The following is a 22,675-nucleotide window of genomic DNA, read 5'->3' as shown; positions in this document are numbered from 1 at the left end:
CTACACGAGATGAGGCAGGATAAAGAGGGATAATCCCCCTCGATCCCAAATCATTGAGGCCAATTTCTAGCCATAGAATAATGGCGCGAGTCTCCCTGGCTTTGACATTGACATTTATAGGGAATTTTTAATAATTGTTAGTATTTTTTTACTTGCGGCTGCCTTCAGTACGGTTTAATTTAGAGATAGAGACGGCGTGTTCATTTCAATAATTGATTTATAGATTTTATTTATAATTATAAATATATTTTTTTTTTGAAAAAATACCGTTTAAAAATTTATAAATTATGTTTCATAGCAATTAACATTTAGATAACTATTAAACTGTTCATACTTGCATTACACGTGATTTACGATGTACGTGTTTACGGTTGGATTAGAACACGCCTAATAGTCGATTGATTCTGAGGTGATGTTATTTTCTTGGTGACAACTTCCAAAAAGTCTTCAAATAAGTGTTTTCTTTATATAAATCAATTTATATTTAAATGGATAAGGTAGAAGATATGACTCATTCGTATGCCTTACCAGATCAATACATGGTTCATGTAGAAGATATGGAAGGTAATTATATCTACAGAAGTGAACTAAAATACACTTGTAAATTATGTTTGTAGATGAACATGAGCAATTAACTGCGGAAAACACGGATGATTCAAATCATGATGGAGACAAAATTGGGGCACCTTTACGGGAACAAGACAGATTTCTACCTATCGCCAATGTTGCAAAGATTATGAAAAAAGCAATCCCTGAAACGGGAAAGGTAAATAACAAAGTACGCATTGCTTTAATTTTTGCTTGTTGTTCCGTCAACAGTTGTTTCGATATTTACACACTGTATTCTAGATTGCAAAAGATGCCAGAGAATGTGTTCAGGAATGTGTATCTGAATTTATTAGTTTTATTACTAGCGAAGCTAGTGATCGCTGTCACATGGAGAAAAGGAAAACGATAAACGGAGAAGATATATTGTTCGCAATGAGCACACTGGGATTTGATAATTATGTGGAGCCTTTAAAAATATATTTACAGAAGTATAGAGAGGTAGGAGGTCTCATAAAAAGGGTTATTATCTAAAAGTAGATAGTTAAATTCATAATTTTTCTTAATTCACTATTTTAATATTGTTTCGTTTTGATTCTAGGCAGCTAAAAGCGATAAGAACCTTACGTCTGGTGACCTGTTGTATGAAGAAATCCCAGAAGAATCTTATAGTAAGTTAATTAGGCTTGGTTAAATGGATAAAACAGAATAATGGGTGTATTTTTTAGACACGTCTGGCAATAATATATTGACTACTACGGAGAATGGAGGTACGGAAACAGTGATATATACATACCAAGATAATAATTCTCTTCATCAATTTCAGTTAGGATAGAGAATATAATTATATATTTTGTAATTTTATAGATTTAATTTGTTATTACATTATCGTTTATTATATAATTAGTTTTAAATTGAAATTTTACTGTTGTAAGTAAAATATGATTTAATTTTTTTAATGTACCTATTTGTGTAAATAAATTTTTTCAGGTACCTTATATTTTTATTTTATAAAAAATATTAAAACTGCCGTTTCGTAATTTTTCTTGATGGTATATCCAAGAGGTAATATTTTTTTATTTATATTAAAGTATATATTCAGTGATTCTGTCTTAGTGGAAAAAATGGCCTATTGCAATCCCCCCAGAGAATTTTCACAAATTTTCGTCTTCTACAATTATTACCGTGAAATTTCTTTAATGTTGCGAGTTCATTTTTAAAATAAAATCGTAATATTCCTGTGGATGGTATATTTAATGTCATTAACAATTTTCTAATTCACTTTTTTGCATTTTCATCACTAGCTTTTTTAATTTCATAACGTTTGAAAACTGTATTTCTGGCTTCCCAGTTTTATTAAAGAACTACAAACTACAATTTCACTCATGTCAGTGAACAGGGATAACTGAAACGTGAAAATATGTTTTCTCAGCTGCACACATATGACGCGAAACAAGTTCCACATGCTCGTGCAAAAATTCATGTTGATACACTGTACGAAATGAAGGAAATTACACCTTCTATTCAGATAAATGATAATACACAAATTGATTTATCAGATGAAAAATTTGTGCCTGGGACATGTCCTGAGGCGACTTCAAGATTGTCAAGTTGTACGCGCATGCGCGGAATTTTTGTATTCATAATTCCCGCAAAAAAATTTTAAGGTTGGTACATGCAAAATTAGATATTTACTATTTAGCCATTTTCTTGTAATTTTGTTGGTAATTGGATTGGTTAACTGAACTGTAGTGATGGGCATAATCGACCAATTTTGATAATCGAGTTATCGGTAATCGAGTACTTCTAATAATCGAGTGATCACTCGAGATACGAGATATTGGTCGTATTCATCCCAGCGGCGCACAAATATGTTTGTATTAGTCATATATTATATATAAGCCTAGCTAAAAAAAAAAAAAAAACGCACGCACTTCAGAACCTAACCACTTTTTCGTTTTATTCTAAAAAAAAAGGTTACGCAATCAGTGACTATTTGCAGTATGCACTAACATTTTGGGGTGCAACCGTAGGCTAATAATCACTCGAGTGGTGGGAGTAAACATCTCGAGATATCTCGAGTGATCTCAATAATCGAGTACCACTCGATTTTTCACTCGAAATCTCCCATCACTACTGAACTGACATTTTTAAAATATAACGTCTTTTATATGTCCATATTTTATTATTTTTTTCAAAGTTAACGTTTAGTAAATAGTAATCAGTTGATTCTTAATTTAATACTTAATACAAAAATAGTTTATAAATGAAATATAACGCCAAAATCAACAGTTAGGTTATATTTTTCTGAATTGAGTAAAAATCATAAATGTAACTTCTGCTCAAAAACAATTTTTAAGAATTCCAATAGGATGGAAAAACATTTAAATAAGTGTATTGGCTGTCCAGGGAAAATTAGAAACCAGTTGTAGGTAATAAGTAAAATATTTCGACACATATTCATTAGAAAATATTTTGCTTTGTGTACCCTTAAGCAGGGACCTGTGAAAACCTGATGTCTTGTATGTGCCTTATTAGATCAAGGTCAAAAGTACTTTTCCCATGTCCGTAACACACTTTTTTGAAGTGCCCATCTCTAAAAAATTGTAAAAATTGAGGTTTGGTTTATTTATGAGACTTGGTGCCTACTACTTTGAAACTCGGGTATAGAAACAAAGGATTTTATGCTGTAGTACTTTATTCCTTGCATAATATATTATAACAACATGTAACTGAATAAAAATGATATAAATATCCATAGAAGTAATGAAAACAAACACAGAGAATCGACCAGAATATATTGAGTTCCCTTCTTCGCTACGTTCTAATGATCAAGTCAATAACGTATCATCCAGTTCCTCTTCTTTGCCCTCTGGCTGTGACAATATTTTTTTCAACACCTTACTCACTACGTCCGACAATGATTCCCTTGCTCCCACATCTAGGATACCCAAACATCTCTGAAAATATCAAAGCAAGTAATCGTAGTACACCAAATTGTATTAAAATACAAAATAAATACCTGGAACATGACGTCTCCGTCTTTTAACCTAAGTACTGCGATGAGCGCTATTTCCGAGTTGGCTTTAACGTATACATTCTTCTCCTTGGTTCCATTTACTAACGTGGGAAGTAATAACTTCAATAAATCGTCCGACATCTTCTCTTGAGGTACAGTTTTTGCTAAGTGGAATGATACTCTCGCCAAAAGTTGTTTGACGTCGTTGCTAGTATTATTCATCGTCTAAAGAAACAATTATGAACAGAACATTCCAAATCCGGCGAAAAGGTCATCGACTTACCCGTACAAATGGCACCACCAAGTTACTAGGAATCGGTTCTTCATTTATCAACAAATATTGCAGCAAATATCCACAAGACCTTATTGCGATTTGAGTTAAATTAACACTTTGCGACGCCAGCTGACTAAGTATAGTTTGGATTAATTTTTTCCTGTATTGTTCATCCCACAGGCTTTCAGGAGTTTCTTTCAAGGCTACGGTTAATGCGGATCCTCTCCCTTCTCTCAACGTGTTGTTTGCGGAACTGTCGTCGCCTGAAAATTGCAAGTGAACTAGGTGTTTATCTAGTGACAATAAAACCATAATAAATGGTTTGGAATCATGTTAACATTTTCAGTTTTTACACTTGCATACAGGGTGTTTTGAAAAAGGTGACAAATTCAGGAGGTGATAGAATATCAAAAATACGAAGTATCAAATTTTTTACAAAATGTAATGTGTAAAATTAAAACTGCTTAGAATAACATCATACGCCAGACATTTTTAACAAAGTAATCAAGAAAAATCAAATATCAAAATTTCTATCCTCAAAATCTTAGCTGCACACAAATTTCTGATAAAAATATGTGGCTAAAATTTTAACTTTAGGTATTACACCACTATAACGGCCTAAAAAAGCGTGTTTTTGATAATTTTTTTTTTAATAGTACGAAATGTAATAGAAAAAGACTGTTTAAGTATGTTATTATGCATGTATTAAGTATACAGAAAATTTTTTTCTTTAAAAAATATTTCAAAATGCACTGGAGCCATTCTTCTGAAGTATGTTGCCGTCGAGGCGTTCCGCGGCATGCACTAGAACTAGTGCAGAGTGATCGCAAAAAACTTGTGATTTTCGCCTGTTTTTTCACAATTCGCAGAGAATTTAAAAAAATACACAAAAATATGTTTTTGGTCGCAAATTACTTGTAAAAAACTGAAATGAGCATAGCTTTTATTATTTTGAAAATTTAAAAAATCATCCCTACTTGAAAAAATGCCAAAAATGAAGAATTTGAATATTACCAATTGAAAAAAATAAAATCTATTACCATGTGAATTTTCTTTATATTTTTTTTGGAATTTTTACAATTATTTCTGATATTCTCCATTTTTAGGGATGATTCCACCCCCTGAGTCATGAGAATAAATTTTTCTTTGTATCAAGAATCATTCGAAGGAAAAATTCACATGCTAATAGTTTTTATACTTATTGGTAATATTCAATTCTTCATTTTGGGCATCTTTTCAACCCCTAAATAGGGGTGATTTTTGAAAATTTTCAAAATACCAAAAGCTATTCTCATCTTAATTTTTTACGACGAGTAATTTGAGACCAAAAACATATTTTTATCTATTTTCTTTAGTTCTCAGCAAATTGTGAAAAAACGGGCGATTTTTGTGGTCACGCTTTCAAGGTGGAACAAAAAAAATTAGAGAAACACGTACGGGACTGTAAAAATATTGTTTTTTTGTAAAATTGGCAAGTGTTTGAAGTATAACGTTAAATTTTTGACAAAAAAAGGGCAGTTATTTGTTTATAACAATTGTTTAAATTAACTTATCGACAAATCCGTATGTGTTACTTTTCAAAATGTTGTTTTAAATATGTGGTTAAAATTTCAAAAGAAAATATTGAAAATTGTTAGTTATGGCGTGTGCCGTTTTGAAAAAGCGTGTTTCGAGAAAAACGCGTTTAGTTTTAAAATGAGTTTTAGACATGAACGTGCACTGACGCTACACTAATGTACTCTTGTTTGAAAATTTTACTTGAATTGTACACGCATACACCCTAACGACATCTATGAGTATATTACAGAAGTCATAAATCAATAGCTAAGAAGGTACGCGTCGTACCTTCCGAGTATGGTCATAGCGTAGGTATGAGAGATGTCCGCTTTAGGAAAAAAGCAAAATTAAAAAAAAAAATCAGGTATAAAACCTTTTGCCTCCTATTCTAGAAGGTTCAAACTACTTTTTAAGAAAAAAAAAAAAACGATTCTTTGAAAATTCTACAGTGGTGTTTTCCCTTAAAACAGCTGCATTTGGCACCTAGTATAAACTGTCACTTACACAAAATCTGTTCCGACAAGGTCGCATCTAATTGTTCAGGTGATAAATATTTGCAGATAGCACCTAAGCAACCGGCGGCACACTTCCGTACCGTATCGTCCGGTTGTCCCAAATAACTTGTTAGAGTGGCGTGTACCTGCCTCTTTATAGGCTCAGTCATCTTATCACCTGCTGGCGAAATAATTCCTCTTAGCGCATGAAGTGTTGTTTCCCTAAAAATAAAAATACAAAACACGCCACAATTAATAAATTTTTCACTTACTTTATAGATATATCTTCCGTGTTTTTAATCGTATTATGTAGTTCGGTAAACAGCGGATCGGCCCTTTGGTGGATGACGATGAGATAACTCAGAGCCGCGGCTGATTTCAACCTTACGGTACGGTTGGGGTCGTTTAGCGCCTTCACGAACGTCGTTTGCAGCTGCGGCAAGAACTGCTTGAGCATTATTCCAACCTAAAACGTTACACGTTAAAGATATGCTACATTGAAGCTTACGTAATCTAAAAAACCTTTGCTAAAAGTGTTGCTAGCGCCTCCAAGACGGCAGTTTTAACATTGGCGCTGAACCTGTCACCCAGAATCCTAATGAGCGGCCCGGTAATAGCTACAACGCTCGGCTGGAGAGCTTGGGCGCTCGTCACTTTGATAATTTCGCCCAAGCCCTGAGCCGCAGCATCCTTCTCGTCACCATCGCCGTTTAGAATTGCTTCGCGGAAGATAGGTAATATCGGCGCAATACCTTTGGGGATGCAGAATCCTGGCAACAAGTCGGATGTTCCTTTCATGTCCGACATGGCGTAGCGTACAGCTTGGCGAACGTCCGAGACATACGTGGCTTGTTGTTTGGGTTCTAAAGTCTGAAAGGTAAAGGTGATTTTTTAAATAGTAATATATTAAAGCTAAATGACCGTCGCCTCTACATACTGGCATTTACATCGTGGGTATCCGCTATTAGGTTATACTGTATTTATTTCTTTAATTTTTAAGCTTTACCTTTGTAACGGCATTCAGGGCCTCCCAAGACATCTGCAGAACGTCCCTGTCGGTGTCGGTGCAAAGATGAATTAACCCCCTTAATAACTGAGGCACGTGAGTGGTGTATTGGGCTTTCGAATTAGCACAAAATCCACACAGTAAAGTGGCGGCCGCTCTTCTTTGATCTGCGTTTTCGTTCCTCGTATTTTCCAGCATAGTGTCTATTATTGTTCTTATACCGACTTCGTCCACGACGGATAAAACGACGGCTTGACAATACTCCAGTTGCTAAAATGACAGAATAAAAATAACTCCTTCGAACGTACATACACGTAAGCTTACTTGAGCTTCCTCTGGGGTTCCCCGAGATGACGCCAAAGCGGTTTGTAGCGCCGGTAGGATTTTTGGAAGGTATTTGTTAAGAGCCTCACCGGCAACAGAAGCCAAGATCGAGAGGGCTTTGGTGTTAGCAGGCGGCGCAGTTAATTGGGGTACCAAGTAGGGTAGTACGACCCTTGATTTTATTGCCATTACTTGTCGCAAGCCGTCTAATGTCCATTCGACCACGTTCGGGTCCTCAGAGTTCTTGAAACGGTTAAGATTTCATGTATTATCACTCAATTAACGTTCTAAACTTAAATGCTTACAATTTTATAAATATTCATTAGAAATAAATAACTTATAGAAATAATACAAATTTTTTAGAAAACTTATTAAAAATTTCTTTAAAACACCCCGTTTAAATTTTAAATTTCAGCCATCCCCCAAAGTTGCACCCTGTATAACGTCAATATTTTATCCTTTGTTCTATTTGCTACCCAAGCTTATCAAGATAAAATCTGTTACACCCTCAGACCGTCTAAAACGTAAAACTTACCAGCTGATTTAATAATGTAGGCAGGATATCATCCAGAGCTCTAGATCCCACCGTAGAGTGCAAACTATCGAAAGTTTTGGCTGCAGCTTGCCTAACTTCGGGCAGGGGATCGCACAACGCTTTTCGTACGGTCGGCACAAGCGAATTAACAAAATTCAGCACCATATCCTTGGAAGTGGACGCCATAATTTCTGACAAACCGATGCAGACGCCCTGTCTCTGATCGGGTTGGTCCGACTGCAGTCCCCTTTCTAATATCGGTATAATTTCTGGTAGAACCCTTTCTCCTAGCTTTCTCACTAGGTCTCCTAACGTTCTCGCCGCTACTTGTCTCTTATCGTAACTGTCACTGGCCAGACATCCCAACAACAAACTGAACAGCGTCGGTAAAATTTCCCTTAAAGTTCTGGGGGTGTTTGTCACAACCACCTTCCACACGTGTAAAGCAGCTTGACGGACCATCAGAGCAACGTCGGAACGGCCCATATACAGCCCGGCAAGTACCCGATTACGTCTTTCAGCTCCTAAAGCTGAGATTATGGCAGTGTGCGATTGTTCAGTGCCGAAGTTGTCGTCTTCGCTAGCAGTTTCTGTGCTCATCTTACCAGTCACTCCAGAAATTCTGTATAATAGATCACCCAGCAGCTGTACGGAACTGGAATAATTACGGATTTGTTTAAGAATGGAAATTGAAATGCCGTTCTGTTTAATGGAGTTGAAATGTTGAAATTATAGCTATTTAAACCAGGATACAGCTGTGTTTACTAGGTTTTACATTAATTTAAAAATTATTAAAATGTAATAAAATGTAACGATGTGCATAAATAAAACAAATGTATCTATGGTTTAATAAATATGTTTAATAAAAATGTTTATTTTTAAGGTTTATTTATAAGGATTTAATTATAATATCGTATATATTTAATAATTCTGTTAAAAGTAACTGATATAAAAGTTTACTGAAAATTAGTGTCACTAAAGATATATTTTTTTCTAATCTCGGATTAAGAGAAATTTAGAATTTAGAATTTAATCAGAAATTTCTGTTTCTCAGTAATGTACAAGGTATTTCAAATTAAAACGACGACAACTAAAAAACCATGAAAGAGAACGCAAAAACTGACAACTTTTTTTTTTATTCCTTCAGAAAACATTTATTATATTTGAAATAGGTTAATGTTGTCGCATAGAAGTAAGGAGACCTTTTGTATGATTATTTTAATGTCTTTTGTATATTCGTAAATATAATTTAATTTTGAAATAAATAATTCTAATTAACAGAATCATCCACACCTTTTTATTGATTTTTTATTGACATTCTGTTGGAAGAAATAACTAATTAATTGATTGATTAATTTTAATAGCAATCCTGGCAAAATGATAATTAATATTTCATTAGTATACAATTAATTATGTAAAGGATTTCAGAAAGTAAATAAATATTTTAATAACTTTTTTATTTTTGACTCTAAAAAACCTCTCCTAAAAAAGTTGAGCTTTGAGAGCTTCAAAAATTGAAAGAAATTGAATGTAGCATACGCAACTTCTAGAAGCAAGTTATGCTTTTTGTAATGGAACACCTTGTTTACCTATATTTTTGCAATTTGTAAGTTTTTCTCATTTCAATAATATAAATCTGTCATATGTTTGCTTAACAACTTTTTCTAGATAAAACTTTTTATATAAATACAATGGATATTCTACTAACTTTGTCAAGGCAGTTTGATAACAGTTAAATTCGATTATGTTTAATATGCAAATTGTTTCATTTGAACTGAACAAAAATAAAATATAATACAAAAGTGTTACAGGTTTATAACAAGATCCTGTAAATGAAATATTTGTTTAATATATTTTAAGTGTTTTAATTTTCTTTTTATTACAATTTAATGTAGTAATATGATAAGAGTGTAATTGTAGACTGGAATTCAAAAAGTCAATCATGTAAAAAAAAATACTGAAGCAAACTTATATGTGTACTAGAACCGTTTTAAGATTGCCATTACGTCACGAGTATGTCCTAATATCAAAGACAGTTGTTGCGGATGTGAATTCACTATTTGTTAAACGTGCCAAAAAGAGATACAATGATGGTATAAATGTCTTCATAGTCTCAATCTATCACAGACAATCATTCCAATATTTTAAGTCGGGTCCAGATGCTAGGTTTTGCACATTTTATCTGCACAGTTCAAGACGTTGCTTATGGACAGGAAAACTATGCAGTCTTGAGAACTGCGCGGAGATGGTACACTGCATGCGAAAACTGAGGCCTTAAGCATAGTTATCCGCCAACTGCGCAAATAAGTCGGTGTGTGTAGACATTCGCTCCGTTTTGTCATGGGTTTTGTTATTTAAATTGTAGCAAAATGGCAGATCTTCGTCAATATTCCTGTGAGTTTTAGACAGAATTTATTGACCTGTATAAAAGTTTCCCGTCTCTTGGCATGCGAAATCAAAGGAAGATAGTGACAGAAACAAAAAGAGCCAGACATACGAAATTTTAATCCAAAAATTCAGAAAGGTTGAAGCTGTAGCAAATAGAGAAACAATTATAAAAAATATTTATATTTTCTTTCTTACAAAAATTGACCAGAGCAGAACTTCGTCCATGGCCGTTTCCGCGAAAACTGAGTAAATAAATACAGACATATCTGCGCTGTGTGGACACTCTTGATTTGTAACGTTTTCATTTCGTTTTATGAATGCGCAGGTAAAACGTTGTGCAAAACCTAGCGTCTGCACCGGGCTTTATGTGTATTAGAGTGAAAGAAAATAGTGGACGTTTGTTGGGTATTAGCTTTAGACTGCAGTTTGACAACTGCAAACAAAAACAAAACAGAGTTGATACTCAGATTAAAAATTTGACAGGTTGTTTTGATCGTGTCTCCATACTAATTGTTGTTTATACGTTCTGAGCGTCGAAATATCGATTTTTTGGCATATTATATAGAAATTCTTATAATTTTCATTTATTTACTTCGAATAGGTACCTAAATGTAACAATACAGGCAACCAGTAATAAAACAGTGACTAATTTGACCAGGATTTAAAATACTAAACCGCCAAAAATTTTTTGAAAGTATAAATTATTAAAAATATATTTTTTTGAGTGCCACCCTTATCATTTTTTCTAGTATTTTACAATTGTGTGACTGATTTGAGTTCTCAATGGTTAGTAAGCATATTAAATTTGAGTGCAAATTAAAATAAAAAAATTGGTAATAAAATATGAATTTTTTTCTGGATCTCGTTAAAAATTTTAGAAGAATCATGTCGAATCGATACAATCCATAATTAGATTGTTTTTTAAAAATGTACTGTGTAAAATCTTACAATTTCTCTCCTCATTTTAAAAAGATATATTGGAATAAAAATAGGTCTATTTTCTATTCTGTGTAACGTGAAATATAGGCAACCCTAATACAAGATTGGTAGTTTTAAATTACATAAAAATTAAAATGGATTTTTTTTTCTTACCTGTATCTAATCCTCCAATTCTCATCGAACAAACCCCTTTCCAACTCTGGCAGCAAAAGCAATATGGCGGAATCAGCATACAGCGTAACGATCCTTTGCCCAGCTTTAAGTGCTGTGTCCCTTACATACTCGTTCTCATCGGCAAGCGCTTTCAAAATTGGGTTAATTATTTGACCAATATAAGGCGTAAATTCGTTGGTAAACACAACGGGCATGTAAATAAACATCATAATGTAACCGTCCTTAACGTGCGGCGCTATATCCGTCCGTTCCGCGGTGCTGATAATTTCCGGCATGAGTTTATGAAGTTTTTCCACCCCGAGGCCTCCGACAACTTCGGAAAGACCCTGGGCGGCACCTGACCGATCGACAGAACTAGTTTCGGACGTCAACATAGTCATTAGCCAAGGAAGCAGGTCCTCGAAGCTCGACTCGCCCATTCCTCTAACCATGGCACCCAGAGCTCTTGCGCTAACCGATCTAACTTCTGGTACGGGATCCAACAAGGACATTTTAAGGCCTGGTATGATGGTTGGTAGGTATGGCATCAAGTCTTTCTGGTCAGTCAACGAGTACATGTTTCCGATGATCTGGGCGGCCATCTTACGTGTTTCCGTCGATCGGTCCATGAAGGCCCTTTGCACGACGGGCATTATTAGCGCCAATGAAGGGGCGTCGATGAAATGAACGAACTGGGTGTCCAGGAGGGTTTGTAAGCAGACGGATGTTTTGTTTGAGGGATCTTGTAGAGCCTTTAGAAGCACCGGTACAATAGCTAAAATAAAAAAGTGTAAAGAGATTCTTGATGTGCATTGTTGTAAAAGTGATAACGTTGTCAATGTGTATTTGTGAGTATTCGTAAACATTTGCTTACTTTGCATTAACATTTGTTAAATTTGTTTTAAATATGTGTAACATTTAATAACTACTTTTTTTTAAATAATGCTTCTGTACATATTCAAAAAACAAAGCAACAAAGAACATTTTCAAAAAATCGGAGGATATTTAACATTAATGTATTAATTTTAAAACCACAGGATTATTTTTTATATAGTCGCATCATTTTGATTTCGGTTATCTTAAGGGGGAAAATTAATTAAAAAAATCGGATATTTTTTAATTATTGCATAAATTGTTAGTTTCAAGAATATGCTGCCAAAATTTCTAAATGAAATTCCTATTCGCTCCGATTTTATGAGCTTAAAACCGAACACCCATCAGGTCAGCAGGTAGGTCGGAGCGATTATTCAGGTTGTCTAGTCACTTATTAACACGTTGTTGTATACGATGCACCTGAATGCATGATGGGTGGATTCCCATTTGCGAGTGACAAACCTGGTACGTCAACTTTTGGTATTACCAGTCACTCTAGTAGCGATCAAGAAAAATTTCCAAAACGAAGTAAACACTGTAAAAATTGAACACTTTTGGTGCAAATTATGGATTTTCTCGAAGTATTTGCCAATAAAAAAGCATTCTGCACAGGGCGGGTGGAGCAGGAAAATACTTATGTAGTGAACATGTTAAGTAAGAAAGGAACAGATGCAAGCTCAGAATGATGCCTATGAAGAAGAACTGTCATACGATGCTCGAATTACTGATTTATCGATCGCAAAGCACTCTATATTATTTTGGAAATCTTCAAACGCGTTTTAGTGGAAACGATATTCTTTTGATTCACGGAACCTCTAGCTCAAAAAGTTATGAAAATTGAAAGTGTGTTTCTTTATGAAATTACAAAGAACCTGAACCAACAATTTGGATGATATATTTTTAAGGGTGTTTTTTTTTATTCAAAATAAGTGAAAAAAAAATGGTGAAAATCGATAAATTTTTTTCAAACGTGTGTCGAAACTTCAATTTTTACAATTTTTACCCGCAATAATATGCTTTATTTCTCCTGAGACATAATACAATGCATGGAAAACATCAAGTAAATACAATAAAATTCACAATAAGAATTTATACAAATATATAACAAATAAATAACAATGACACAGTCATTGACTATAAAGTCAATTTGCTCAATGCAAGATAACAAACAACAATCAAAGAAAACTACACTCAAAAAATTCACGCACCATGTAGAACGATTTTGTCAAAAGTAACACTCTACACGACTTTTTGAAGGACGGGATGCTCTGAATATTTCTTATATTAACTGGAAGGTGGTTATATATTTTAGGTGCCATGATAAAAGGACCATTAGCTGACTTTGCCAATCTGTGTCTAGGTACCACGACAGCATGCCTATCTCTGAGGTCAAACGCCAAATGTCTATCCGCGAACTGCGTAAATTCAGACTTGTGAACCCTGACGTACATTGCGCACTCTAAAATATACATTGAGACTGCGGTCAAGATTCCCAAGTCTTTAAATAATTGGCGACAAGAATGACGCCTTGTTTTAAACAGCATAGTTCGAATGATTCGTTTTTGCGCAATCATTAAATTGTCAATACCCGAACCATTACCCCAACAGAGGATACAATAGCTTAGGATAGGGTAAACCTGTCCGTAGTAATATAACTTCAGTATGTCAAGACTCACAAACTCCCTCAGCGTCCACATGACAAAGTTATGTTTGGATAGCCCCTTACATAAGTTCACTATGTGAGCCTGCCAGTTTAGACATCTGTCAAATGTGATTCCCAGAGACTTCACACAGTCATTATCCCTAAGAGATCTCCCGTTTAAGGCAACATATAAACTATTATTAGGGTCATGAATTGAAAAAGAAATCATTACAGTTTTCGCGCAGTTTAGAGACAGTCCATTTGCCACACAATATTTTTTCATTATATCAATACAATTCCCACCCTCACGAGTGAGGGTGGCCTCACGAGCCAACTGATCAACGCTGTTTGCCCGAAAAGCCACAGTGGAATCATCTGCATAGAGAGAAGCCTGATTCGGATAAAAACAGTTGCCTAGGTCGTTTATAAAAATGATAAACAAAATAGGTCCCAAAATGCTACCCTGAGGAACACCCAAGGGAACCACTCTGTTACTCGATGTAGACTGGCCAACAGGACCCTTGACGATAACTTTCTGCTGTCGATTTGACAAATAAGATCTCAACCACTCAAGGGGAGTACCCCTGACCCCATAATGTTCAAGCTTTATCAGAAGTAAGTCATGGTTTACGGTATCAAAAGCCCGCGTTAAGCCCACAATGGGGTTCATATTCTTAGAAAACGTGTCAATAATGGAGGAAAACAATAATTTTGCTTCAAAATTGCGACTTCCACATTTCCCGTGAACAGCTAACTCGGACGACAACCTTCGGTTGACAACATCCATAATTTTCAATACAAATTACTTGAAAAAATTTGTAAATGTAGTTCAAAATATTGATAAAATAATGTCAAAATTTGATTAAATTCAAATCAATTTGTCCCACTCATAAAAAAATTCATGAGAAACACCTGAAAACCAGCCTCTTAATGTGATTTCCCCCCTTAAAGAGAACAAGGTAGTCAAATTGGGGCAAAGTTGCGGAATTTGGTAACAACTGTCTTGCTGAGGAGAAATTTCGTTTTAACGTTATTAATGAAAAATTTAAAATTTTTATTGTTTTAAGTTTTTTAATTTGAAATGGAAAGAGGTTAATTTTTTACTAATTACTTATATGCTATTTACTTTTTGTGGGGAATTCAAAATTCAAATAATAAATTTTTGTTTTTCTTCTGGGTCCATATTGGATGTTTGCATTTTTTTTTTGTTTTCGTCAAATACCAAACAGAACAATTATTTTAAATTATGTTTTTGTACTTTTCAACAATATAATAAAAATCGTCTTAAAGAAATAAAATACGTACTTTCAAGGATGACCTAATTCGGATAATTGCATTTATACTGTCTTTAAATATATTTTTGTTATGATTGTTAATAATTACCTTGAATTTCGGGATTTCTTATAACAGAGCCGATCACTTTCAACGCGGCAGCGCCGGCTTCTTGGACCTTCATATGTGAATCACTTAGTACCTCGATTAATTTAGGAACTATGCTAGGAAGACACGAGGATAGTTGTTTCGGAGCGCAATAGGCCATAGCTCCCAGTAACTCAACAGAGCCTAAAAATCAAGTATAGATTCAACCATCAAATTGTGCCTACCAAAAATCACTTTACCTGTTTTCGTTCTCCAAGAATCTTCTTCAAGGGCGTCCAGAAGCGACGGCAAGACCAGCTTGACGCCGTGACCGGATAGCTTACTCATTACAACCTTTGCCGTGTCGTCTGCCGCCGTCCGAACATACTGACTAGTATCGCCGAAGCATTGCAGTAAATGCGGCAGCACGTGGACTATATAAGGTTCGAATAGTTTCCCCAACATTTGGAACAACATTTCAAATGCAAAAAGTGCTCCTGGAAATAGTTACACGTGAATTTTAGTAAAGAAATCGACATTCCGAAATTTTACCTTCTCTATGTTTATAATTTTTTTTATCTTGGATGGCCTCTGTTAATTTCGTCATGATATCGTGCTGCTTTAGGGCCAGAATACCCATTCCCTTAACCAGACCAGCTAGTCCGTAAGCTGCTCCTTTACGTTCGCCATATTTGTCACCCTTCAGCAGCTGATGCAATAGTTTATTAACGTAGCCTGGTGCGTCGTCTTTCACCGATGGTATCAAAGGGGGTAAACAGTTGGCCACGGCTTCTTGCACCTAATATATTATATATTTAGTTGTATAATTCAGGTTCAAAATAGTAGGCAGTGACACATTTTCAACACGTAGACCCTAGGACGGGTAAGATCTGCAGGGAATGCTGTTCCATGGGTGTATTATTTTAGAGGGTTCCCAAAATTATTTAATTTGAAACAAGAGATATGTCGATTTTGATAAAAACTGGATTATTCTTTCCTTGTACATGGTAAGCAAAGACAGAAATAGGCGCTTGCAACCATAGAAAAGTCAAGCACAAGCTAAACATATTATCTGAACACTATGGGAAATGAACGGCACATTACAATTTCCATACACATTATATACAAAATTATTTTATCAGATAAGTAGTAAAAATTGTGATTTCATTTATTCATGACTTACTGCCTACTATTTTGGAGTATACACAAAATTAATGTGCTATTCTTACTGTTTGGGATGGAGTTGACAAGGCTTGGATCAATCTTAAAACAATAGGTTTTATTCTTGGATCGTCTTTGTCTAAATGACGAGCCAATGAACCCATTAAAATGACAACAGCTTGTTTGACGGCATCATAGTGGGCAGATTTCGAAGATTTTCCCATGAAATCGTCAAATACGGGCCAAAGAGTACCCACAGTTTCCTGCAAGATATTGTCAAGATATTTAACACGTTCTTTTGAGTAGATAAAACCACTTACCTTTCCGTGCAAATCTACAACCTTCAAAGCTGCGTTTAGCATTTCTTTCCGTACAGTCTCATTTCGATCCCCTAATGAAGTAAAAACGAAGAATTGCACCAGATCACCGATCAATTCCGGGGTGATCAAAGCCGCTAACTCAGCAAGAGACAGAGCTACTCCTCTTCTCGGGAACCAAGTATCCACCGCCTTTTCTACCTCCCTACCAAATTCGTCCATTTTTGCCGGAATCATCTACAGAGTTATAGTTTAGTACATCATACGGATAAAAAATAACGCTTTAAACCTTCAGTCTGTCCCTATACAGTTGTATAAGCTGCTTCAGCGTATCCTCCACTTGTTCGGTATTGTCTTCCAACAAAGCGGCTAATGCTTTCGCAGCAGCAGCTTGTACGCATTCTACAGGGTGTTCGATGTCACTCATCAGTTCATTGCTTAAATGTGCAGGGAAATCCATTTTTCCCAGATCCCATAGCTTTTCCGCTAATACCCTAAATAACGAAGGAGAAATAGAGGCAAATACAATAATATATCCTCAGTAAATGGAAAAGGGTGGTTGTATAGTGGTTATACCAAAACCAAAATTGGATCATCTGAAAATATACAGGGTGATTCACAATCTATCCAAAAAAATTTGGGAATAGATGCACCACAAGAAATGGAGTCAATATCGTAAAAGAATTTTTTTGTAAAATCCTGAGTTCTGTGAAAAAAATTATTGAAACTGTAGTACTTTCAAGCAATACATTGCTGGACAACTGTAGCCTCTAGAGTCATTCGCAATACACGTGGGAGCCATATGGCCTCAACGACTGCGAATACTGAAATCCGATTTTACAATCGTCATTGCGATAGTGCCTACTATAGTTTTTTAGTAGTTAGTGTCAAAAATGGCTTGCGTGTATAGAAACTCGAAGTTGATGGATATCGTTTTCATTTATTGTGAAGCAAGACAACATTTGTATTATGGTGAAGCAGGACAACATTTGTGTTAGTTCGTAGAAACTGAGTAAGACGGGCTCAAATGTGTTTACATGTCGGTGAACAAAATTTTGAACAGTTGTTGTAACATCAGGTATGTCAAATTATTTTATTAATTAAAACCACAAATTAATTGTATTAATTAATAATAACAACAGGTGCAAAAGCAATTGAATTTGCTGATATTAAAATAGGTGCCATAAAATTCTATTTATTCCTTTCCTTGCGAAATTCTTTCAAGTTTTTGTCCGTTTTTTATTACACTTTGTCTTGTGTAAGCTCAGGTTTTACAGTGGACCAGTATCCAGTGCCGTGCAGAAGTGTATTTTAAAATTATTTTCGAACTGCCCTTTTTGATTTTTTATTGCATAAATTGTTAGTATAACTGTTCAAGAATGCGGTACCAAAATTTCAAATGAAATTCCCATTCATTTCGATGTTATGAGCATAAAATCAAACACCCATCGGGTCAACGCTCGGGCACACAGTAGGTAGGGTGGAGCAGTAGTCTAGACACTTATTGAGCAAGAAAAGAGCAGATGAAAGCTCAGATTGATGCCTTTGAGGAAGAAGGACTGTTATATGGTGCTGGAATCACTAATTGATTGGAAACCACTCTATATTATTGATAACTTTCTAAAATTTCTAGTTTACGGAAATCTTTAAAGGCGTTTTTCTCGAAATGACATTTTTTTGATTCACGGGAACTGTAGTACAAAAAAATTATGAACCGATCGTTATGAAAATTGAAAGTGTGTTTATGAATTTACAAAGAACACGAAAAATTAGGATGATATAATTTTAAGGGCATTTTTTATGGAAAGTAGTTTAAAATATTGATAAAATAATCAAAGAAATATATGAGAAACGCCTGAAATTCAGCCTCCAAATGTAGTTTCCCTACTTAAATCGGTGAAATGAGAATATGTCATAGTTTTTGAAAAATGAAGATCTGCATTTGCTACCTAATTTAAAGACCCAATTTCTGGCGAATTTTTCGATTTTTACAATAATAATCATGATTCACTCGATTTGTAACTAGTCACTTTTTGTAAAAAATTGAATTACAAACATTTTTTTCCTCTTCCATTTTCGCCTAAAATCAACTCTTGAAGATATAATTAAATAGGAAGAAAAATATGACATTTTTCGAATTTTTTAACATATTGTGCCGCCGAAAGTTAAGCCCACGTTTTTTTTATGTGCCTAGAAAAATTTTCATTTCTAATGATATTTGAAAGCCAAAAAGCCAAAAATCTCCGTGAATATACGATTCACCCAAACCAAAACAGATACCGCCTAGACTATGATTAGTTAGTTTGTAGGTATACTATCCAGTGTTTCAAAACAATTTCTTATCTATAAAAAAATACGTTATTTACTTACCTACCAATTTGGTACAAGATTCGTATTTAGACTAGCAAAACGAAATACAAGGCGAAAATAGAAAACACAACACGACCGTTTCCACTAAACAGACAGAGTTTCAAAACACGTCGAAACCTTTTGATGTGACCGCATTCGAGGGGGACCCGAAAAACAAAACTGCAACTGTTGCAAAACACGCCACTCTTCAAAAAGTTTACGAAAAGTTACAGTTTTGTTTTATTCAACACGAGTTTGTGTTTTGTTTTTGTTTTGTCCGTTTAGTGGACTTTAACAATGATCATTTAATGGAACAGTGACTTCAAATACACTTCTATTGTATGTAATGTGGTCATAAAAAAAATAAAAAAAAATTAAAAATAATTATTTTAGAATTAAATAGACTTTGGTTTGGCTTCTTATCATTATTACAATAACAAAATATCGCATGTTACCTGTTTTCTTCATTCTCATCGAATCTAGCTATCCATATCCGCTTGTTCACCTTCAGAGCATAATCGTAGTTGTTATCGTACGTAGGCAACGACGATATGATTATCGTCAGACTTCTTAAGGCTGCATCCCTAACCACAGTTATAGGACTTTGAAGCGCCGCCAACAAGACGTCTATTTCATCTGCGGTGGCCGAGGCACAACCAGACTGGCCACTCACGCAGCCGGCTACTTCCAGCATGCAGGCCTCGCACTGAGACTGTACACGCCCTGACGTGGAACCTGAAAATAATCATATTATTAAACGTTCACAAATAAACCATAGTTCTAATATTCCTTACTTATAATATCAACGAGCAGGCTGAACATCTGCTTAGTCGGAAGATACCGGGGATGGTAAACGTCTTTGAAGCCCAATTCTTCTCCGCCTCTCAATTTAGCGTGCTCGGAAATGATCTGCAAACCGTCGTGTATCAACTCGTCGTGATTTCTCGCGTAATTAGAAGTCAAGCTGTACTTGAGGAGCGGGAACGTATAACTGAAAGCGGGCACGGTGAAGCATTCTTGAATGTGTTCTTCTTCAGTCTTTTTCGGAACAGTCTTTTCGTGGATTAAAGTGATACACCTCACCATTGCCTTGTTTATGTTCTCGGCTTGCCAGTTCGCTTCCAAGTCGCACTGTGGCTTCGCCAATCGGAGCGTGACGAAAGCTATCAGTTCCCCCATACCTTCGAGGTGTTTGGGAAAGACGGTATTTTTCAGAGAGGTGAAGAGTTTGCTTAAGTAAGGGGCGGCGAGAGGGGACTGCAGGTCTTGCAATATTGCCGGCAAAAGGTCCTTGAAGTACAGGGACAGCTGTAACGGGTTCCCTTTGGCGCAAGCTTCTATCATCGACACGCTGTTCAAAATCGTTGTGTTTAACTGAAATAAATAAATGAATGAATTAATGAAGTAGGAAAAGACATAAAAGGTTTTTTTTTGTTACCAGATTTCGAGTTTAAACTTGAAATTTCAAGTTTAAAATGAAAATTACGAATTTAAACAAGAAATTCAAACTCAAAATTTTGATCAAACAGAAATTTCAAGCCAAAATTCAAAATTATAAAGTTGAGACATTCGAAATTAAAGTCTTGAAATTTAATTTACTTTGTTTTTAACTGATAATATCGTGCAAAAGAACTACACTGTAGGCCAGGGGTCGGCAACCTTTTTTGGCTGCGGGTTAAAATCAACCACAGTGTGAATATTAAAGGGACGTTTGGGTTAGTGATATTTTCATTTTAAACCAGTCTTTTAGTGAATAATAAGATATATTTTATTAAGAAAATAGTTACGATACGCTTTTAAACTTTAATTATTATTATAAAAACTAATAAAATTCTAATTATTATAAAAACAAACATAGTTGAATGAACTTTATTTATAAACGTTTTCTTCGATATTTACGTAAGGGACGAAAATGGCGCGGCGTGTATCGTTCTCTCAGTTGTACCACATGTTCAGTGGCGGAGTGACGCATTACGCAGCTAAATAATTATTAAGCAGTTACCTAAGTGAAATAATTATTATTATTTAAAAAAATATATTGCCATGAACAAACAAAAAGCAAAAAAAGAGGTTATTTCAAGATTGATGTGCACGCAAAAACAAAGTATCTATTTTCAATTTTTTTTTATTCTCAAAATATTCGTTTCATGTTTATGTTTTACAATTTATTTATATATATTATACTTTTTTTAGGAAATAAAGTGGGTCACTTGTAATTAGTAAATGGGTCACTCGGTGACCCGCGGGTCATAGGTTGCCGACCCCCGCTGTAGGCAATATGCCTAGTCTAGCCTCGAATTACACTTCCAATATCTAATAAATAGCTCACATCAATTATCAGGAGAGTTACCAGATACAGATAGGTTTCAGTCATATTGGTTTTCATTAATATGAGATATGGTCGTGAAACAACCAACGAAGGATTCAAAATTTGATTTCAAACTTGAAATTTCACATTCAAAATTGAAATTTTTAGTTCAAGGGTAAAATGTGAAAGAAACGTAACACAAATTTTCAAGCTGAAACTTAAAATTTGTAATTCAAAACTTTTAATTCAAACTAGAAAATTCATATTCAAACTTGAAATTTTGGGTGGGAGTTTGAAAAATGTAAAAAAGTAACTTCAAATTTCAAGCTTAAACTTAAAATATCAAGTACCGACAAGAAATTTCTAATTAAACTTGAAATTCTGTAAACTGAACTGAACTGAACTGAAACTTGTAATTCAAGCTCAAATTCAAAACTTCAAGTTGAAACTTGAAATTTCATGCAATTTTGAAATCTTGGGTTGAAGTTTGAAAAATGTAAAAAAAATAAAAAAATGTAACTCCAAATCTCAAGCTAAAGATTGAAATTCTGACTTTTACTCTATATGTATGGCTACTTCCTACCTCAAAAATTGAAATTTTGATTTTAAAATTTGTATTAGGACATTATTTGAGGTTATAAACAGATTTGTTTTGTGGGTACACATGCCGCAAGTAACCCATTTATAAACATTACGTCAAGGGTCTACAGCGGACTGGCGCCGGCGACCAGATGCTTACTCATATACCTACGACCGACTCCATACACAGGGACTCTCCAACGAACACTCACCCGGTCAACACGTCTTTTTCTATACAACTTAAGTTTTCAATAAAAATAGTTTATTTCTACCATTGAGAGAACGTTTTATTTTTGCTGTACAGCGAAAGCAACCCTCAGTTTTATAAAAATGTTGTGTAAAATAATAAATAATGGTACTTCTCTCTTGAGTATTTTCGTGCTTTTAATTTATGAGCACCCTGTATATCTAATCTAAGATATATGTATGACAATCTCATTTTTTTGAGGGGCACAACTTTTTATAAAGAGTGACATTTTTCGATAATGTCAAAAACAAAAGAGTTTCTCCTCTTGTCAACTCCATCCGTGGACACACTCTATATATATTATTAATAAACTTTATTGTACTTAAATTCTCAAGTTTTTACTAAATTATTTTATTAAAAAAGTAAAAAAAATCAAAAAATCTTATTTTTTGCTTTCTTTAAAATTGTTTATTGATATTTTGCATAAAATTTTCCTTTTACATTTTTTAAATCTGCCATTTTGATGAGAAATTCAATTCTCTACAAAATTTTTCCTATGAACTATACCGAAATTTTGCTTCGTTTTCGTGCTATATTTGAAAAACTGCAAAAGTGCATTTTCACCCCTATCTTCAATTTCAACCCTCTAATTTAATAGCACCCCG

General features: G+C 34.6%; 2 protein-coding genes across 3 annotated transcripts in view; one reads left to right on the top strand and one right to left on the bottom strand.

Moving 5' to 3' along the window:
* Window positions 1-168: 168 nt before the first annotated feature.
* Window positions 169-1,452, top strand: LOC108904243 (nuclear transcription factor Y subunit beta). 2 transcript variants are annotated; one of them, XM_018706715.1, is made up of 5 exons: window positions 169-564; window positions 618-766; window positions 850-1,047; window positions 1,148-1,217; window positions 1,275-1,452. In XM_018706715.1, exons 1-5 carry the CDS (start codon window positions 489-491, stop codon window positions 1,379-1,381), a joined length of 600 nt encoding a protein of 199 aa, XP_018562231.1. In that variant the 5' UTR covers window positions 169-488; the 3' UTR covers window positions 1,382-1,452. The 2 variants fall into 2 exon arrangements, with proteins under 2 accessions (XP_018562231.1, XP_018562230.1); XM_018706714.1 differs by having other exon boundaries at window positions 618-778.
* Window positions 1,453-3,226: 1,774 nt separating this feature from the next.
* Window positions 3,227-22,675, bottom strand: part of LOC108904253 (eIF-2-alpha kinase activator GCN1) — a 26,792-nt gene continuing 7,343 nt past the window's right edge. Inside the window, exons 13-30 of the mRNA XM_018706728.1 lie at window positions 19,731-20,310; window positions 19,392-19,671; window positions 16,877-17,081; window positions 16,591-16,824; window positions 16,339-16,533; window positions 15,662-15,908; window positions 15,370-15,606; window positions 15,134-15,313; window positions 11,236-12,010; window positions 7,756-8,410; window positions 7,221-7,463; window positions 6,897-7,166; window positions 6,413-6,760; window positions 6,163-6,356; window positions 5,901-6,112; window positions 3,849-4,102; window positions 3,569-3,790; window positions 3,227-3,506 (exon numbers count right to left, since the gene is read on the bottom strand). Of these exons, the coding sequence (XP_018562244.1) occupies window positions 3,378-3,506; window positions 3,569-3,790; window positions 3,849-4,102; window positions 5,901-6,112; window positions 6,163-6,356; window positions 6,413-6,760; window positions 6,897-7,166; window positions 7,221-7,463; window positions 7,756-8,410; window positions 11,236-12,010; window positions 15,134-15,313; window positions 15,370-15,606; window positions 15,662-15,908; window positions 16,339-16,533; window positions 16,591-16,824; window positions 16,877-17,081; window positions 19,392-19,671; window positions 19,731-20,310 (5,460 nt within the window). The 3' untranslated portion in view covers window positions 3,227-3,377. The remainder of the gene's footprint in view (window positions 3,507-3,568; window positions 3,791-3,848; window positions 4,103-5,900; window positions 6,113-6,162; window positions 6,357-6,412; window positions 6,761-6,896; window positions 7,167-7,220; window positions 7,464-7,755; window positions 8,411-11,235; window positions 12,011-15,133; window positions 15,314-15,369; window positions 15,607-15,661; window positions 15,909-16,338; window positions 16,534-16,590; window positions 16,825-16,876; window positions 17,082-19,391; window positions 19,672-19,730; window positions 20,311-22,675) is intronic.

Source organism: Anoplophora glabripennis, unplaced genomic scaffold (assembly GCF_000390285.2).
Source record: "Anoplophora glabripennis isolate ALB-LARVAE unplaced genomic scaffold, Agla_2.0 scaffold46, whole genome shotgun sequence".
Lineage (NCBI taxonomy): Eukaryota > Metazoa > Arthropoda > Insecta > Coleoptera > Cerambycidae > Anoplophora > Anoplophora glabripennis.
This window is presented reverse-complemented; position numbering and strand designations above follow the sequence as displayed.